Here is a 17774-nt window from a genome sequence, read left to right on the forward strand (position 1 = left end):
CCAAAGGAAGACATCACAAGTACAAGGAAAACTGACAAATATCCTTCGTAAAGAGAGATGGAAGTATTTTAAACAATATATTAGTGAACATAAAAGAAGAAAACCATGACAAAGTAGGAATTATTTTAGGAATGCAGGTTTGGTTTGACAACAGAAAATTTGATACACCATATTGATAGAATGAAGGACAAACTACATGATTATTTCAATAGATAAATAAAAAGCACTTAACAAAGTCCAACACTCATTCAAGATAAAAATTTACATAAGAAAACTAACAATAGACAAACTATTTCAGCTGATAAAGGGCATCTATGAAAAACCTACAGCTTACATTATAATTAATGGTTAGAAAGTGAGTAATTTGACCATAAGACTGAGAAGAAAGCAAAGATGTTTGCTCCCACCATTTCTATTCGACACACTACTTCTATTCAACTTGAACTGGAGGGTCTAGCCAATATAAGGCCAAATTTCTTAATTAATTTGAGACATCATGATTGAAAAGGAAGCAACTGTCTTTAATTATAGGGCTATCTCATTGTATATAGACAACCCTAATGATCCACAAAAAGAAAAAAATTACTAAAACTAATAAACAAGTTTGGCAAGGTTTCAGTATACAAGATCAAAACTCTAGTGTATTTCTATATACTAGCAATAAACAATCCAAAATGTAAATTATTAATTTCAATCATAATAGCACAAAATAATAGAATATGTAGAAATAAATTTGCAAATGCAAGACTGGTACATTAGAAACTACAAAACATTGAAATGAAAGAGCTAAATAAATGGTGAGGTAGTCCATGGTAATTCTCCCAAAATTAGTCTCCAAATGCAACATATTTCCTATGAAGATTCAGGCAGACATTTTTGTTTTTTTGGGGGGGCGGGGTAGAAATTCACAAGTTGAGTCTAGTATTTATATAGAAATGTTGGGATACTTAATAGTAACTGACTTCAAAACTTATTGAAAGTAACTGTGATCACAACAGTGTGTTATTGGGTATAAGGACAGACATAAAGATCAATGGAATAGAATTGAGATACCTTACATTTACAATCAGTTAACAGTGCTTAATAAATTGAATAGCTATAACTATAAAAATAGATTCTTACCTTATATCATACAAAAAAATAACTCAAAATGGATTATGGTCCCAAGTATAAGAGCTATAGCTATAAGGTTTTTAGAGTAAAACATAACAACAAATCAGGAATTTGAATGAGTGATTTTAGGTTTGAACCCAAAAGCATGATTCATGAATATAAATTTAATAATTTGGACTTTATCAAAATTAGAAACTTTTGTGTTTGAAATGAGATCACTGAAACAATTACAAAGCAAGTAATAGGCTGGGGAAAAATGTTCACAAATCATGTATTGTAAAAGACTTCTATCCACAGTATATAAGGACTTCTTACAATTCAATTACAAAAACATGAACAACTCAACTAAAAATAAACATTACACTAAAGGTATATTAATGGTTAATAAGCACATAAAAATATATTCTACATTGTTATTACTTAGGGAAATGTACATTGTGGTGAGATAGTTACACTACCACTAAAGTGGCTCTAATCATAAAGATAGAAAATACAGAATATCGTTAAGGTTGTGGAGAAACTGTGACACTTCCAGACTACTGAGAGGAGTATACAAGGGTGCAGGAACACTGAAACACAGTTTGGCAATATTAAAAGAATTAAACATGAATTTATTTTTAATATATATTATTTTATGATGTTATGCTAATATTTGCTGTGTTTAATAGGATGTTATGTTAAATATGACCTAGCAAATTCAGTACTAGAAATCTATACCAATGAAGTGAAAACACATGCCCACACAGTCAGGCATGTGAATATTCATAGCAGCATTGTTTTAAATAATCCAAAACTGAAAACAATCTAAGTACCTAAATGTCCACTAGTGAATGGATAAACAAAATGAGCTACATTTTTACATTGAAATATTATTCAGCAATTAAAAAGGAATGTACCACTGATGCTGTTAAAATATGGATGAACCTAAGAAATATTATGAAAAATTTAAGAAGCCAGAATCAATTCTATACTTATGAGTCCATTTATATGAAATATCCAGAAAAGGTAAATTTATAGAGTCAGAAAGTTCAGTGGTTGCCTAAGGCTGGAGCTGGGGACTAGGATTAACTATAAATGGGTACAGGGGAAACCTTCGGAATGATGGAAATATTGTAAAATTAGGTTATAGTGATGGTTGTATAACTCCATAAATTTACGTAAAATTATTTAAATACTACTTTTAAAATTAGTGAATAATATGCTTTCATTGTGTGTATATCCAATGTTTATATCTTTTTTCCAATAAACATTGCATATATTTTTATTTTCATCTCTTTCTTTATAAGTCATACTAGAAATCTATCATATCAGCTTTTTTGTTAATCCCCAATATATTAGTTTCTGAGAAGTGTGTGCCAAAATCTCTTCCTCCAGTTGTTGATTTATCTATCATATTCTGTTGGTTGTTGACATTTTTTAGAACCTGTAATTTAAGCTCATGATTACATTACCTTTTCCCCTTCTTCCTATTACTTTATATAATGTCCTTTTTTCCCCCCCTTAGGATGCATTTTGGACTCAATTCTGTGTCCTAAGCATTAATATTGCTGCACTGCTCTCATTCATTTTTACCTTATATATATCTTTTTTATCCTATTGTAATATATGAGTGCCTTTTAAAATTTTCTCTTGTGATCAATAACTCTTTGTTCCACATTATTCAAATAAATAAAAAGCAGAACAGGCCAAAGGTGGGTGTGTCTCTTCAAGAAAGAGGCTCCGCCTGGCCCCCAGTGCCTTCTAAATTGAAAATAAAATAAAATAACTCTTTGTTCCTATACTTTAAATCTAAACACAAATTATCTTTTAATTTGTGGGGTTAGTCAATTTACACTTTTTGTTACTTGTTTTACTAGGAGTTGGTCTTCACAATTTTCCATATTTTTAGTTACTGTACTAGACTTTTTTACAAATTATTTTTGAAGTAGTTTCTTCCTTCGTCTTTTCTTTGATGATGTCTTAAATGTAACATATCTTTTTGTTGTTCTTCTCATGAGTACCCTAAATCAAATATCTGTAATTACAATTTATCACAATTGCTAATATTTGTATTTATTGTTAGTATCTCTTCTCCCCTAATGTGTTAGTCTGCTCTCAGTTCATTTTGTTAAAATCCCCTAAACTTCCACAGCTTTGTCATTGCCCAGATTATAGATTTGAGTTGCTATGGCTACTTTTCTTCTTCTTTCACTTTTCACGAATTCTAGCAATTTCCCCTGTTTCTTCAAATATTCTTCCTGTATATGTTTACCTCTTCTTGAAGATTTCTAAATTTATGCTTTATGGGTTTTTTTTAGATTTTTTCTATTTTAAATTAGTTGTTGTTGTTGTGTTGTTTTGGTCTTCAATGTGAGTTTTCTAATCTGATCTTATGGTTCATAAATTCATTATGTATTTGTACTTATCCAATTTTTATTCTTTATATTGGTTTATTTATTACCATTTAAATATTTTTCATACCTAAAGCTTCCACTTTTTTCTTCCTTTATAACTTCTTTTTTTCTTGCTTTATATTGCAGTATCTTCTCTCATCTCTCTGAAGCATAGTTATGTTCTCAGCAAATTATTTTTCTATGCATTCCAATAGTTCTGCTTCAGTTGATACTGAATATTGTTCATATTACCATCTTTTATGCTCTTTTACTCCTCAAATATACAGATATTTTTACTGTAATATTCCTTGATGGCTTTAGTTGTGTGTTTTTTCCTGCTAAAGTGAGTTAGATAATATTGTAGGCCAAGCTTTAGTGGCTTTCTCTCCAGTGAGTGTAAGGACAGGAAAAGGGAAGGCCCACAGCTGAAGGTTCTGGAGCCAGTGTTGCACACTCTGGTTCACTGCCACCTCACCACGTCAGGAATCCGTCTGTAAGATCTCAGCAATTGTCAGCACTAGGAAGAGGTGTTCTCTGTAGGTTGTGCTCCACCAGCCCTTGGGGTTTGGAGGAGGAGGAGGTGGAGCAGTAAATGCTTGCACCTGTTCTCATCACCTCCCAGCTGGGCTTTGACCTGCCCTGTCATCACTCTGCTAACACCTGTGACCTAGTATGCTGCGGTAGATTTTTCTGTTGAAGAGGGATAGCAGTGATTGTGGAAGTTAATAAATTTGATTCACCTTGCTGAGGCTTCTATAGTTTCAACAAAATGATTAATCAGAGAAAATCAGCAGCTCCCTGTTGTTGTTGTTTTTTAAATATGTTCTTATTGATTTCAGAGAGAAAGGGAGAGGGGTAGAAAGATAGAAACATCAATGTTGAGAAAGAATCATTGATCGGCTGCCTCCTGCACACTCCCTACTGGAGATCAAGCCACAACCCGGGCATGTACCGTGACCAGGAATCTAACTGTGACCTCCTGGTTCATAGGTCAACACTCAACCATTGAGCCACACTGGCAAGGCCCCTGTTGTTTTCTTATACTCCATCCATACTCCTCATCTTTTTGCCCAGTGAAGAGAACAATCTAGTTCCTATCAGAAATCCTTTGCAATAGGAGTTCTCTATGCCTAGAATGTTCTTCCCTCAGATCTTCAAAGGCTGGCTCCTTCTCATTAATCTCATATCACCTCAAATATTACCATTGCTGAGAGATCTTTCTTGACACTATATTTAAAATAGCCACTCTTCTAGGTGCTATCATATTGTTCAGTATATTTTTCATAGCACTTACTATAATTTAAAATTCTTTGTATTTATTGCCTATCTCTTCCCACTAGAATGTAAGTTTCTGAGAGCATGTATTTCTTTTTATTGTTGTTGTTTATTTTTCTTTTCTTTCTTTTTTTCCCCTGTGGGAATGTGACAGTCTATGGAATGCCTAGAGCCTAGTGAGTGTGTAATGTCTTTTAAGTAAAAATAAAAAACTGAATGGATGAAAATAACACATATGGCCATTACTTATCCTGTTTTCACTCTATTTTTTTTTTACCTCTTCCTAAACATATGGCATGAATAGTGGGGTATGTCCTATAGCTTTTCTTTTCTATTTTAATTTTTCCCTCTTTGTTGGCTTCTTTGTTTCTCAATGTAATCTTCTGTTTTACAAATTCATTATATATTTGTATTCATCCTACCTTTGTTCTTTATATGTATGTGTCATACATATATTGTATGACACACTAGGTTCAGGTCTATATTTTAAATGTTTCATATCTATAATTAAATATTTTTATTATGACGATCTTGACATCAAAAATTTTATTTTGCAATGTGACATCATAAAGAAAAAATCTCCGGTTTTATTCTTAGATTTTAGAAAGAAAGTAAATTCAAGTTAACTCTATATATTTTTTAGTTAGCTTATGTCACAATAGTGAGTTGCCAAATAATGTTTCATAAGTATTCATTTGATCTTCAACATGAATCTATAATGTGGATAGGGTGTGAATTCCCATTTTTCAGATGAGGAAAGTGAAGTTCAAAGAGGTGAAGTAAGTGGGTGGCTGATCTGAGAGTTAAACACTAGTCTTTAGTTATTACCTAGTGCAGTTGTTTTTCTCACTGTTCAAGTTTATCCCTGAGTATATATCATATTATTAGAGTCATGATTTTGGGGTTTCTCCAATGATCTCTAAAAGGTGTTTAATTTTATTGGTTTGATTGTCAATAGAGAAAACAACAGGGCCAAGAACAACAACAATAAGTGGTTATGATGTACTGGGCACAGTTTTAAATGCTGCCCATGTATTAATATATTTAAATCTCTTATAATCCTGAGAGCAGTCTATATGCATTTTGCAAATGAGGATACTAAAGCACAAAAAGGTTAAGTAACTTTTCCATATCACATAGCTAGTAAGTGGCAGAGTTAGAACTATGAACCTAAAAATCTGGCTTGTGATCATTACCCTAACTGGTAATAGCAGAAACTTTACTGCAGCTTATAGTTTACAGTGAGCTTGAAAATGTATGATCTACAATACCAGTCTGTAAAGAAGGCAAGCAGGATTTTATAGACAAACAGTCCTAAGTTTCAGAGAGGTGATTTGGTATCTTACACAGACAGCAAGGAGCTAAAATTATACAGAAATTCTTCTCAAATCTAATTATATCTCTGTTCTTGAACCATGTTTTATTATCCCTGATTTTATTATCTCAGTGTAGTTTCCTTAATATGTTTTTCTTCTCCAGTGAATTATATTGTTGTGGGCTTAAAACAGACCTATGCCCTACCCGGGGTCGGCAAACCGCGCCTTGCGAGCCACATGCGGCTCTCTGGTCCCTTGAGTGTGGCTCTTCCACAAAACACCACGTGCGGGCGCACACGTACAGTGCAGTTGAAACTTCGTGGCCCATGCGCAGAAGTCAGTACTTTGTGGAAGAGCCGGTGTTTTGTGGAAGAGCCACATTCAAGGGGCCAAAGAGCCGCATGTGGCTCAAGAGCCGTGGTTTGCCGAGCCGCAGTTTGCCGACCACTGTGCCTAGCCAGTTTGGCTTAGTGGATAGAGTTTAGGCCTGCAGACTGATGAGTTGCAGGTTCGATTCCAGTCAAGGGCACATGCCTGGGTTGAGGGCTCAATCCCCTGTGGGGTGTGCAGGAGGCAGCCGATCAATGATTCTCTCTTATCATTGATGTTTCTATCTCTCTCCCTCTCCCTTCCTCTCTGAAATCAATAAAAATATATTTTAAAAAACACACAAAAAAACAGTAATTAAGTACCTAAGGAATATTTTCTCTCTTAATGTTCTTATGTTCTTTAACCACATCTCTTACAGTTGAATTGCGATGATTTCAGGAAAGGAGAAAGAGATGGGGATTTTATCTGTACCTTTGATAATGCAGCTGTGTGTGGCACAGATGGGAAAACTTACAGCAACAGATGTGCCCTGTGTGCTGAGAACATGTGAGTATTCTCTGAAGCAGGCTTTCTCCCTACAGCATTTTCTCTGTATAATTACATGACACATTTTTTCTTATGGTCTTTAATGATTCATTTTGTGGGAGTTAGTCATCCATAAATTATTAGAACCATTTCTTTTACTACCCTTAAAGAAAAATATTTATATCACTTTATGTTTTACAAAGCACTTTTGTGTGCTATTTATCAGATGGTTCTCACTGCGTCTATGAAGCAGATATATATATATATACATATACATATATATATGTATATGTATATATATATATATCTGCTTCATAGAGAAGCAGATATATATATCTGCTTGTATGTATAGATATGCATATATCTAGACATACATGCAATGTACTACACACATTTATCTATTTTCTGTTTATCTATTTCTAATTGTATTCTGTTCTACAGGGAATTATTTAATCATCAACTTATATTACGTTCTCAGTAATTTATAGTATTAGAGTAGGTAATTGGGACTCTTAATGTTGAACTTTCTATCTCTTTAACCTTCACCACATCAATAAAGCATCTCGCTGTCCTATATTTTGTCCCATTTGTTCCTTCTCCACCCTCAATACTAGGTTTGGTTATCGATTGTATTCACCTAACAAGATAGCATACTTGCTTTGCAGGTTCTGGCCTGTGACCTCAATCTTTAATTGTCTGCTCTACAGTTTTTGTAAATATAACAAACAATGTCTGAGAAGAGTGGTAAAGGCTATGAAAGAGATTTAGTCTTCAAGGTTCTGCAAACTTATCCCTCCTTGTAATAAGTATCTTAACCAAGGCACCACTGGATTAAATCACTCCAGTCCCTCACATGACTGCATTTTCAGAAATACACTCTAAAATTAGATCCTCAACTCTTACCAAGGGACAACATAAAGAAACAGAAAGCAAAAACAGACATGGGAAGAGAATACTGGTTTTTATTAGATACGTGTTTTGTAACACTGTTGTGAGCACACTGCACATTTAGTTTCTACTCTGACTTACATGGGGAATCCTGTGGTAGATTCTTTAAATCTCTGGTTCAGGTGTAAGTTTCTCCCCATCGTTTCTGGTATGCTTCATGTACTGTGCAGTGAGAGTCATACTGCTCATTGCATTTCTTAGCTCGGTCTACTAGAAGACTCTGGAATCATGTGGAATTTAATATTTTTGTTCCCTTCAGATGATATTTTTTGATATAACACGTTTCTTATCACTTCACTAAGTTTTTACTTTTCTTGTTTGTATTGTATTTTTGTTGTTATATAAATGCTTTAGTTGCAAGCTGCCTTATCTTTATAGAAAGTAGGAAGTGTGTCCTACATTTATGGTTCTATGTTTTCAGATATGCTTTAAAGCTCTTTTAGATGGAATAAGGTTAATTATTAAGACTTCATGAACTTTCCATGAAAAACAAAGGATGGTATAATGGGATGTTAGATACTGTAAACTTGAATTGGTTTATTAAAACCAAGAACAACAAAGTTCCTTGGGGGGCATCTAATATCTAATTACAAGCTTTACTTTTTCCCACAATTCTGATAAGGTCCCCTCTGGACATAGTAAAACAAATCTGGAAATAACATTTGCAGGTGTGCATCTTATTGCCCCATCAATGTGATTTCATTTCTTTGACTCCAAGTTATAAACCTAGGCTCTCCTTAGAGTAACTAAAGAAAATAATGCAATGTGACGCCTGTTTTCAAGAGCAAAGAATCATAAAATAATGAAGATAAGTTAACACTCAAATGATGAGAAGTTCTGTGATACTAAACTGCTGTCTCCGACCTTTCAATTCCAGTAAAACCAGGTCCCAAGTCGGCATAAAAAACGAAGGGGAGTGTGAAAGCAGCAATCCAGAGCAGGTGAGCACAAATGTCAGAGGGTGGGAAACAGTGGGACTGGGGCGCTGACTTTGAAGAGAAAGAAGGCTCTTTGCTCCTCCTTAGTTGGTGGGGTGGTTGGAAAGAAGTAATTCTTGCTGTGCTTGAACTGGGATACTGCTTGTTAGATGAAAAGCAATTGATGGTTTCTGAAACTAGACCAGGTTACTTTAGTAGTTAGACCTTTCAGCTCTATTTCAGCTTTCTATGGAAAGACAGAAGGGAGGGAAGGAGGGGGGGGGCAGGGAATTCGTTAAAAGGGAACTACCGCCGAAACCGGTTTGGCTCAGTGGATAGAGCGTCGGCCTGAAAGGTCCCAGGTTCGATTCTGGTCAAGAGCGTGTACCTGGGTTGCGGGCACATCCCCAGTAGGAGATGTGCAGGAGGCAGCTGATCGATGTTTCTCTCTCATCGATGTTTCTAACTCTCTATCTCTCTCCCTTCCTCTCTGTAAAATATCAATAGAATATATATATATATATATATATATAAATTTTTTTTTTTTTAAAAAGGGAACTACCTGTGTATAAGACATAATGTTTTGAAATTTAAAGGTCACTACCCTCCTGTTACTCACCTAAATTGTAATCCCAGCATTATCACTTGCTGTCAGGAGACCTTGGGCAAACCCCTTAACCATCCTGTTCCAGTGTTTCCATATCTAAAATTGAGATTTGGATTAACTAGCCTCTTTTTATACTAAAACTCTGTGAGCCTTTGATGTTAGGGGAAGGAAGTGAACATCTCACTATATCACAGTTGACTTGTTCTCACTGAATGACTTTTCTAAGTCAAGTTTTGGTGCCCTTCTTATAGGCACCAGCGATTACCTCCATCAAGACTTTTAGCATGTATTTTAAATCTCTCTTTGTCTGTGTGACCCAGTAGATTGTGAGCAAGCTGAGGGCAAGGACTGTGTTATACCTTAGTTCTAGTACACAGTAGATTATCCACGTTTACTAATAAGTGAATTAATAAGTAAATGAGTTCCATACTTCACCACGTGAATTATACGGAGCTACCTCTGAGACTGCTCTACATGGCTATTTGCATTGGACAGAGAGGCACTGAGTTCTATAAAATTTCTGAAAGCAGCATTGTAAGGATTATAATCAAGGTGGCAAATGTCACATTTCTTCTCCTGTTCTAGGATGTTTGTAATGCTTTTCGGCCTTATGTGAGGGATGGAAGACTTGGATGCACGAGGGAAAATGATCCAGTTCGTGGCCCTGACGGAAGGACGCATGGCAATAAGTGTGTGATGTGTGCTGAGCTGTTGTGAGTATCACCGTCCCCAAGCAGGCCAAGCAGGTGGGCTCGATGAGGATGCCCTTGGTGGCTGTCCTAAGTACCACTCCACAGAGAGATCAAGTCCTTATCATGCAATCTTTTGTCTTCATAAGGCAAAATGGCCCTTGGTCCCAGAGTGGCCTTTCTCTTTTTAATTCATATCATTTGCTAAAGTTTCTTAAAAGGAGTGGATAAGGTGGTTATGTTAGTTAGTTATTAAATTCAAGACTTAATTTGTTCCATATAATGACTTGAAATTGCACAATGTCTTATAAGGCATAATGTTTTGAAAATTAAAAAGCACTTTCAAATGGAATAACCTAGATCAGTCATTTGACATGCATTGCTTTTTTTGGCAGGCATTAGAGACTTACTACAATGAAAGTCTAATTTAAAATAATAATAATGATAACAATGTCATGTGGCTGAATTTATTATTAGTATAAAAGATGGAATTTATGAAAGGGAAGAACTGTTAGGTTAATCTTTCCCGGGGTGCCTGACATGATTCTGAGCACTGAGACACAGGTATGAATACGATCCAATGAGTCTTTAATATTCTGGATGTTCAACAAGATATAGACTCTAATCCGTATGCCAGCAAGCCTTATAGTGCTCTGTATATATCTCTGGGATTTCTAAAAGCTGGTTAGAGAAAGATTTACAGATTAATAAACTTCACACCTGCCTTTGAAAATTAAAGTGCACTGTTGTAGAATTCAAGGGCATGTCTTAACAGGTTTACAATATAGTGGTTATAACTGGTTTCTAGACTGGAAATCAGCCAAATTTTCACTTGTTTAGAACTAGGAGACATGTGCTTTTAATGTTCAAACCTGTACTAATTCTGCAGCTTTCATTTTCTCTTTATGCACTAGCCAAAAAGAGAATTTGACCTCCCTAACTCTTAATTTCTTTCTCTGTAGAACTAAGATAATAATGTAGGAAGATACTGTAATTAGATATAGATGATATGAAAGAACTTAGAAGCTCAATTTCATGTAGCTTTTATTAACAATAATGCTTTTACATAAAGGCAAACGAAATACTTTACAAGGTATAAAAAGCTATACATAGGGTGTGGGTGACAATATTTCCAATACTCAGTCTGGTTTCACCTTGTCACAGCATTGTTTTAATGCTCTTGGTTCTGCCTGTTAAAGGGAATTCTTCTGACAATATGTTTGTCAATCAAGGAGTCACACCCATCGAGTTACACAGAACAAAGCTTCTAATTGACTGTGAGTGAGTCAGTTTCGCACCCTTCCTTATCTTCAGTAATTTTCAGGCTCAGATATTCAAGACAGAGAAAAGCTTGTCTAATGTAAGTGGATCAGTTTAACAAGTTAGGGCAAAAGATATAAAAGTGCTTGACACAGAACTGGACACTGAAATAGGATCGAGGTATAAACTGACCAAGTGTTTCATTCTTCACAGCTTAAAAGAAGCTGAAGAAAATAGAAAGCGACACGATGAAACCAGAATTCGACGAAGTGCTGAAAAGGTAAATTACTCACCAACACAATTGGGTTCTTGTGGCTATAAATCTTAATAAACATATGCTTAACCGTTTGAGGTCATTTAATAATGTCATTGTCCTTCATTATCACATTATTCTTTCCCTTAATTTCACAATTCTCCAAGTTCACAATTCTTAGTACAATAATTAAATTCATTTTTAAAACAGCATTTCTCACCTAAAGCTCAAAATATGCAATTTCCTCTTTGCTTAAAAAAAAAAAAAAAAAGAATGTAAGTCAGAAAGTTTAGGCAAATTAAATTCCACTTAATTTTCATCAGACTTCTCTTCGGCTTTCGTGTAAATTAATCTTGCTTTGAATAAATTATAAAAAATATAACAATATAAATTAGACAGGAATAACTTTAAAAATAATTTTTTGTTATTTAAGACCTTTATTAACAGCTTCTTACAGTTTGTTGAAGTTTTTTTGGGGGAAACCAAATTGTAAAGTTTTATTACAAATTAAAAATGAGGTTCTAAGTTAAAAAATTATAAAATAACAATAATTGTAGTCTTTTGAACAAAATATATCCACTAGTATATTTTATGTATAATCCCATTTACAAAGGTCTTGCTTCTGTTACATGAAAATTTCAAACAAATATTGAGCTTGTGGTTTTAAAAATACACCCACAATTAAGTTTTTTAAGAATTATTAGATGATTTAATTTTCCATCTAGCATGAAAATGATATTCATTTTGTTAATAGAATAGGCATTGTAGGTAATGCAGCCTGATTTCTTAAATCACGAAGGCTAGTTAACCTACTTTCAGTAAAACTGATAGCAGTTACTTTGCTAAATAATTAAAATTATTGACGCTAGCCTTTTGTTGAGGAGTCAGAGCACCTAAGGTTTAGACTGAGCTCTGTCATGCTCTTGTGTGTGAAACTGAGCCAGCCATCTCTTCTCTCTGGGCCTCAATTTTTCTTGGCAACAGAATAAAGAGGTTGATTAAATGATCTCAATTCTGCTTTCCTATTGGTTTGGGATAATAAGTCTTGCACCTTTATGTGCTAATATACGTATAAAATTCTTGTGGATTATAGGGCACATGCTTTCCCAAGGGAAACACAGATCCAGTTTATGGTAGTCAAGTCCTGACCTTTCACTTCACATTGCTACTCAATGAAGCAAAAATCTCAACTTTCATAGGGTATTCAGTGTTTCAGTTAAGAAGCACGAAGCATTCAGAGTTGTCAGCAATTTGTTCAATACTCACTGAAATTTGAAAAGCAGTTCTTTAGTGGTGGTTGTTAAACTTCAGTCTGAAACCTTGGGTCAACATGTGATAGTCAGCATTTTACTACTCCGTAAACACAGAGAGTTCTTTTCCCTTGTCTTTCATCACATCTTGGCTATTTTTCCCTCATCCTCTCTGTGGCTGGGGCCATTGTTTTGGTGGGGTCATTGGACAAGATTATGTTGAATAGGACAGGTTTATAGAGATGGCTCAATATCTGCCCCATAATTAAACTGTCAGTGGGTTGCTCACAAAAGTATTTCTACAGAATTTCCTTGGGTGAATCACAACTTACAAACTGAAATTATCATTGTTTCTCTTACGGGAATCATTGAGCATTGATTTTATTACCATGTTATGATTACCAGGTGACTTCTGTGTCTGTATTCCTAGATTGTTACAACCAGGAAGTTTGGAGCACACCCATTGCTCCTCCAAAAACAAATATCTTCTTATTAGGAGGTAATTAGGATTCCCTTTTAAAGTGTCCTAAGTAATATGTATTTTTTTAAAAAAGAGAGAATTCAAATTTTTTAAAAGGTCCTAAAGAACATCTGTTCCAAAAACTTCATTGTGTAGGTGGTGGGATTTGGGTCTCAAAGATAGTGAGATTTTATGATGGTCCCCCAGTGGGTTTGAAGCACAATCCAGCTGCCCAGGTCTCTGACTCAAACCGCACTTTATGTTCATGTTTTCTTGGCTGAAATGGAAAAATGAAAGTCACACAGTTGAAGAGAAGGCTAAAGGGAAGCATTTTTGTAGGTTATATTATAGTAATATATCTCATCACAAAATATGTTTATTGATATAGAGATTCCCAAGTCTAGAGTAATGTGTGTGTGTATAAACTTACCCTACATCAAACAGTAGTTTTCAAAACTACTAAGAAAAACCAGAGAATACTGAACCAAAGCATCAAGAAATCAGTACAAACCTTTCAGATTTTGCAGGGAAGTCACAATCTTTTTAAGGTTTTCTAAATAAATATTCATCTTGATATTCTATCTCTCTAAGACGGGGAGTGAATGAAAATTAGATTCACTCTCTCTAAGGTGTCTACCTATAATATTATAAACAAACATCTATAAAGGAGCAGAGTACACAAAAACGATGCACGATTCCATGGAGAAAACAAACTAACGTAAGCCAAATGCTGTTGGATACCATCTTATTTTATTTCCTTGCCAACTAGTTTGGATTATTCTTGACTTGATCCATATTAAGTAACATGTAAGTATCTCACCTCATAGCTTCTATATTCTCATTGTCAATTTTTATTTTATTTTATTTTGTTTTGGTTGCTGCATTTTGTTGGAACGCCATGAAAGATTTTTGTTTGATATTTTTTCATAGATTTGGAAGTTAACAAGAACTAGCTAGTTTTAGAAATACTTTCTCAACCTTATCCTTTCTAAGGCTCTTTTACCTTTTAATAAATATACCACATAGCAAATACAGGCACTGAGTAATTTCACAATGTAATTACTATTTTTATTAATTCTCATTAATATGTAATACGTGTTTACCAACACCTTTAAGATCTGACATTCTTTGACTATGAAGTTCTGGTATAAATTTGCTGTATCAAAATGTAGAAACGTGTTCAATGTAATTGCTTGTCTTTTTAAAGGATTTTTGCAAAGAATATGAAGACCAAGTGAAGAATGGAAGGCTTTATTGTACCCGGGAGAGTGACCCAGTCCGTGGCCCCGATGGCAGGATGCATGGCAACAAATGTGCCCTGTGTGCTGACATTTTGTGAGTACAGATGTGGTTTCTTTGGAGTGATTCAGAAGGTGAAGTGGCGATTGATTGGAATGATGAATAAGAACAGTGTTGAGCCCTAACCGATTTGGCTCAGTGGATAGAGCGTCGGCCTGAGGACTGAAGGGTCCCAGGTTCGATTCCGGTCAAGGGCATGTACCTTGGTTGTGGGCATATCCCCAGTAGGGGGTGTGCAGGAGGCAGCTGATCGATGTTTCTAACTCTCTATCCCTCTCCCTTCCTCTCTGTAAAAAATCAATAATATGTATATATCCTATCTAATAAAAGAGAAACATAATTAGTGTATGTCCGACACGCTTCCCATTGGCTAATCAGCGACATATGCAAATTAACTGCCAGCCAAGATGGCGGCTGGCAGCCAGGCAGCTTGAAGCGAACATAAGGATTGCTTGCTTCAGTGACAGAGGAAACCAACGTTCCCCGCCTGCCTTGCCGGCCTCTGAGCTTGCAGTTTGAAACATTATTACAAATATAGAAGCTAAACAAAACCCCAGAAACCTGCTTTCAGCCCGCCGGGATCTCAGAGCTGGAGTTGATACAGTGTTTCAATTATAGAACCCAAACAAACCAGATACCTGCTTTCAGCAGCGGAGGCCTCAGAGCTGGAGCCAGAGCTAAAGCTGGCCCAGAATAAAAAAGAAAAAAAGGAGCAGTTGGGAGCAGTCACCCGTAAGCCTGAAAACAGCCCTCAGCCCCTCACCCAGACTGGCCAGGCACCCCAGTGGGGACCTCCACCCTGAAGGGTGTGTGACCAGCTGCAAACAGCCATCATCCCCTCACCCAGGCTGGCCAGGCACCCCAGTGGGGACCCCCACCCTGAACCAGGACACCCTTCAGGGCAAACCAGCCAGCCCCCAACCATGCACCAGGCCTCTATCCTATACAGTAAAGGGGTAATATGCCTCCCAGCACCGGGATCAGCGGAGCTGAGAGGCCTCCCGGCACTGGGATCAGTGTGACAGGGGGCAGCGCCCAAACCCCCTGATCGCCCTGCAGCTCTGTGTGTGACAGGGGGCGGGGCCACAACCTCCCTATCTGCCCTGCTCTGTTCGTGACAGGCGAAGGCGCCCCAACCCCCTGATCTGCCCTGCTCTGTGTGTGACAGGGTGCGGCACCCCAACTCCCCCTCCCCCCCAAGGGCCCTGCTCTGTGTGTGACGGGGTAGAGCCATAACCTCCCCATCGGCCCTGCCCTGAGTGTGACAGTGGCGGCGCCCCAACCCCCTGATAGGCCCTGCTCTGTGGGTGATAGAGAGCAGTGCCCCAACCCCCTGATCTGCCCTGCTCTGTGTGTGACAGGGTGCGGCACCCCAACTCCCCCTCCCCCCCAAGGGCCCTGCTCTGTGTGTGACGGGGTAGAGCCATAACCTCCCCATCGGCCCTGCCCTGAGTGTGACAGTGGCGGCGCCCCAACCCCCTGATAGGCCCTGCTCTGTGGGTGATAGAGGGCGGTGCCCCAACTCCCTGATCAGCCCTGCTCTGTGCATGACAGGGGGTGGCGCCGCAACCTCCCCATCGACCCTGCTCTGTGCATGACCGGGGGCAGCACCTCAACTCCCCAATCGGCCCTGCTCTGAGCCCGTCCAGTGGCTGCACCTAGGGATTGGGCCTGCCCTCTGCCACCCGGGAGCAGGCCTAAGCCAGCAGGGCGTTCTCTCCCAATGGGTCCCAGACTGCGAGAGGGCACAGGCCGGGCTGAGGGACCCCCCTCTCCTCCGAGTGCACAAATTTTTGTGCACTGGGCCTCAGTTCTATTATATATATATATATATATATATATATATATATATATATATATATATAAAAGAACTGTGTTGTGGTGAAGATTTGTTGTTCAGATTTTTCGAGCAGTTTTATGTTCTCTACAAATCATAATACCACCTACTAAGTAGATCCTAAAGATGTTTGTCTATTTCTGATTACGATTGGATTTTATTACCCAGTGAAAAGGCTGGATAACAAAATACTTCTTAACATTTCCTCTCATGAATTTTGTAAGCCTTCTATGAGATAGTCTTAGTACAAAGTGAGGGTAAAAGCAGGTACCAAGACTTTGTTTCTTTCAGTAACTTTCTCATTGTGATCATCACACTTTCTTTAGATCCTTGAACTCTCTCCGTTCTTTCTTTGTGCTCCCCTATGCCAGCTTGTCTCAGTCTTGACCAGTTAATGTCTTTTCTTCCGTGGATTGCATTTTAACATTATCTTTCCTTGGATAAGACCTCCTAAAATCTCTAATTGAGATTCAATTCTTATAATTCTTATTGATTTTATTTCATAACAGTCATGGTAGTTGGTAACTGGAAAACTTTTTCTATGACTGCTTATTGACTGTCAGTCTTCTCTACTGGGCTATAAGTTCCAAAAAGACAGGGAATGTGTTTGTTTTGTGTACTACTGTGCTATATGCTAAGGCTAATGCTTGCCAAAAAAATAGTTACTAACTAAATGTTGAATGACTATATGAATGAAGCTTAAGGCTAAATAGCATAAAAAAGCCATGGATATGCGCGCGTGCGCGCGCGCACACACACACACAGAGACACACACACAGACACACACACACACGGTACAACCAAATGAAAATGTACCATAAGAGGAGAATATTCAGGTATGAAAATATGATGACAGATGTAGGACTCATTTTCATTTTGAGGTTTAAGATATCTTCTTAAAGAAGGGAGAATTTACGCTAGGGAGATTTAGAAGAAAGGAAGATGATTTTTTTTAAAAAAAGATCATTACAATGAAAGGAAATGGCATACATGAAGGCAAAATGAAAGAAAGGGATTCTTTGGGGAAATAGTGGAGATTTCAATTTGGTAAGGGACTTTAAGGTGATCGGAAAGTGTTTGCACAAGAACTCAGGAATATCTAGCTGTTTTTCCTCTTGTGCCTAAATGACAGTTTTATAAAATGAAGATTTAAAGCATTATAATCATTTATTTGCTTTTGTTTCTTTCTGCAGAATACGGCGTTTTTCAGAAGAAAAACATAAAGCAGATGAAAACCTGAGAAAGGCTGAAGAAAAAGTTAAAGTTAAAAGAGAAATCGAGGTGAGGATTAGTTTGATCAATCTAATTAGAACTTCTATGGTA

General features: G+C 36.9%; 1 protein-coding gene across 1 annotated transcript in view; it reads left to right on the plus strand.

The window, feature by feature from the left end:
• The window catches only part of SPINK5 (serine peptidase inhibitor Kazal type 5), a 73247-nt gene that overhangs the window by 15858 nt on the left and 39615 nt on the right, over positions 1-17774 (plus strand). Inside the window, exons 5-10 of the mRNA XM_081091222.1 lie at positions 6825-6952; positions 8757-8820; positions 9989-10116; positions 11566-11632; positions 14523-14650; positions 17645-17732. Of these exons, the coding sequence (XP_080947348.1) occupies positions 6825-6952; positions 8757-8820; positions 9989-10116; positions 11566-11632; positions 14523-14650; positions 17645-17732 (603 nt within the window). The remainder of the gene's footprint in view (positions 1-6824; positions 6953-8756; positions 8821-9988; positions 10117-11565; positions 11633-14522; positions 14651-17644; positions 17733-17774) is intronic.

The sequence above is a fragment of the Myotis nattereri genome (genome assembly GCF_964212035.1).
Source record: "Myotis nattereri genome assembly, chromosome: 5".
NCBI lineage: Eukaryota > Metazoa > Chordata > Mammalia > Chiroptera > Vespertilionidae > Myotis > Myotis nattereri.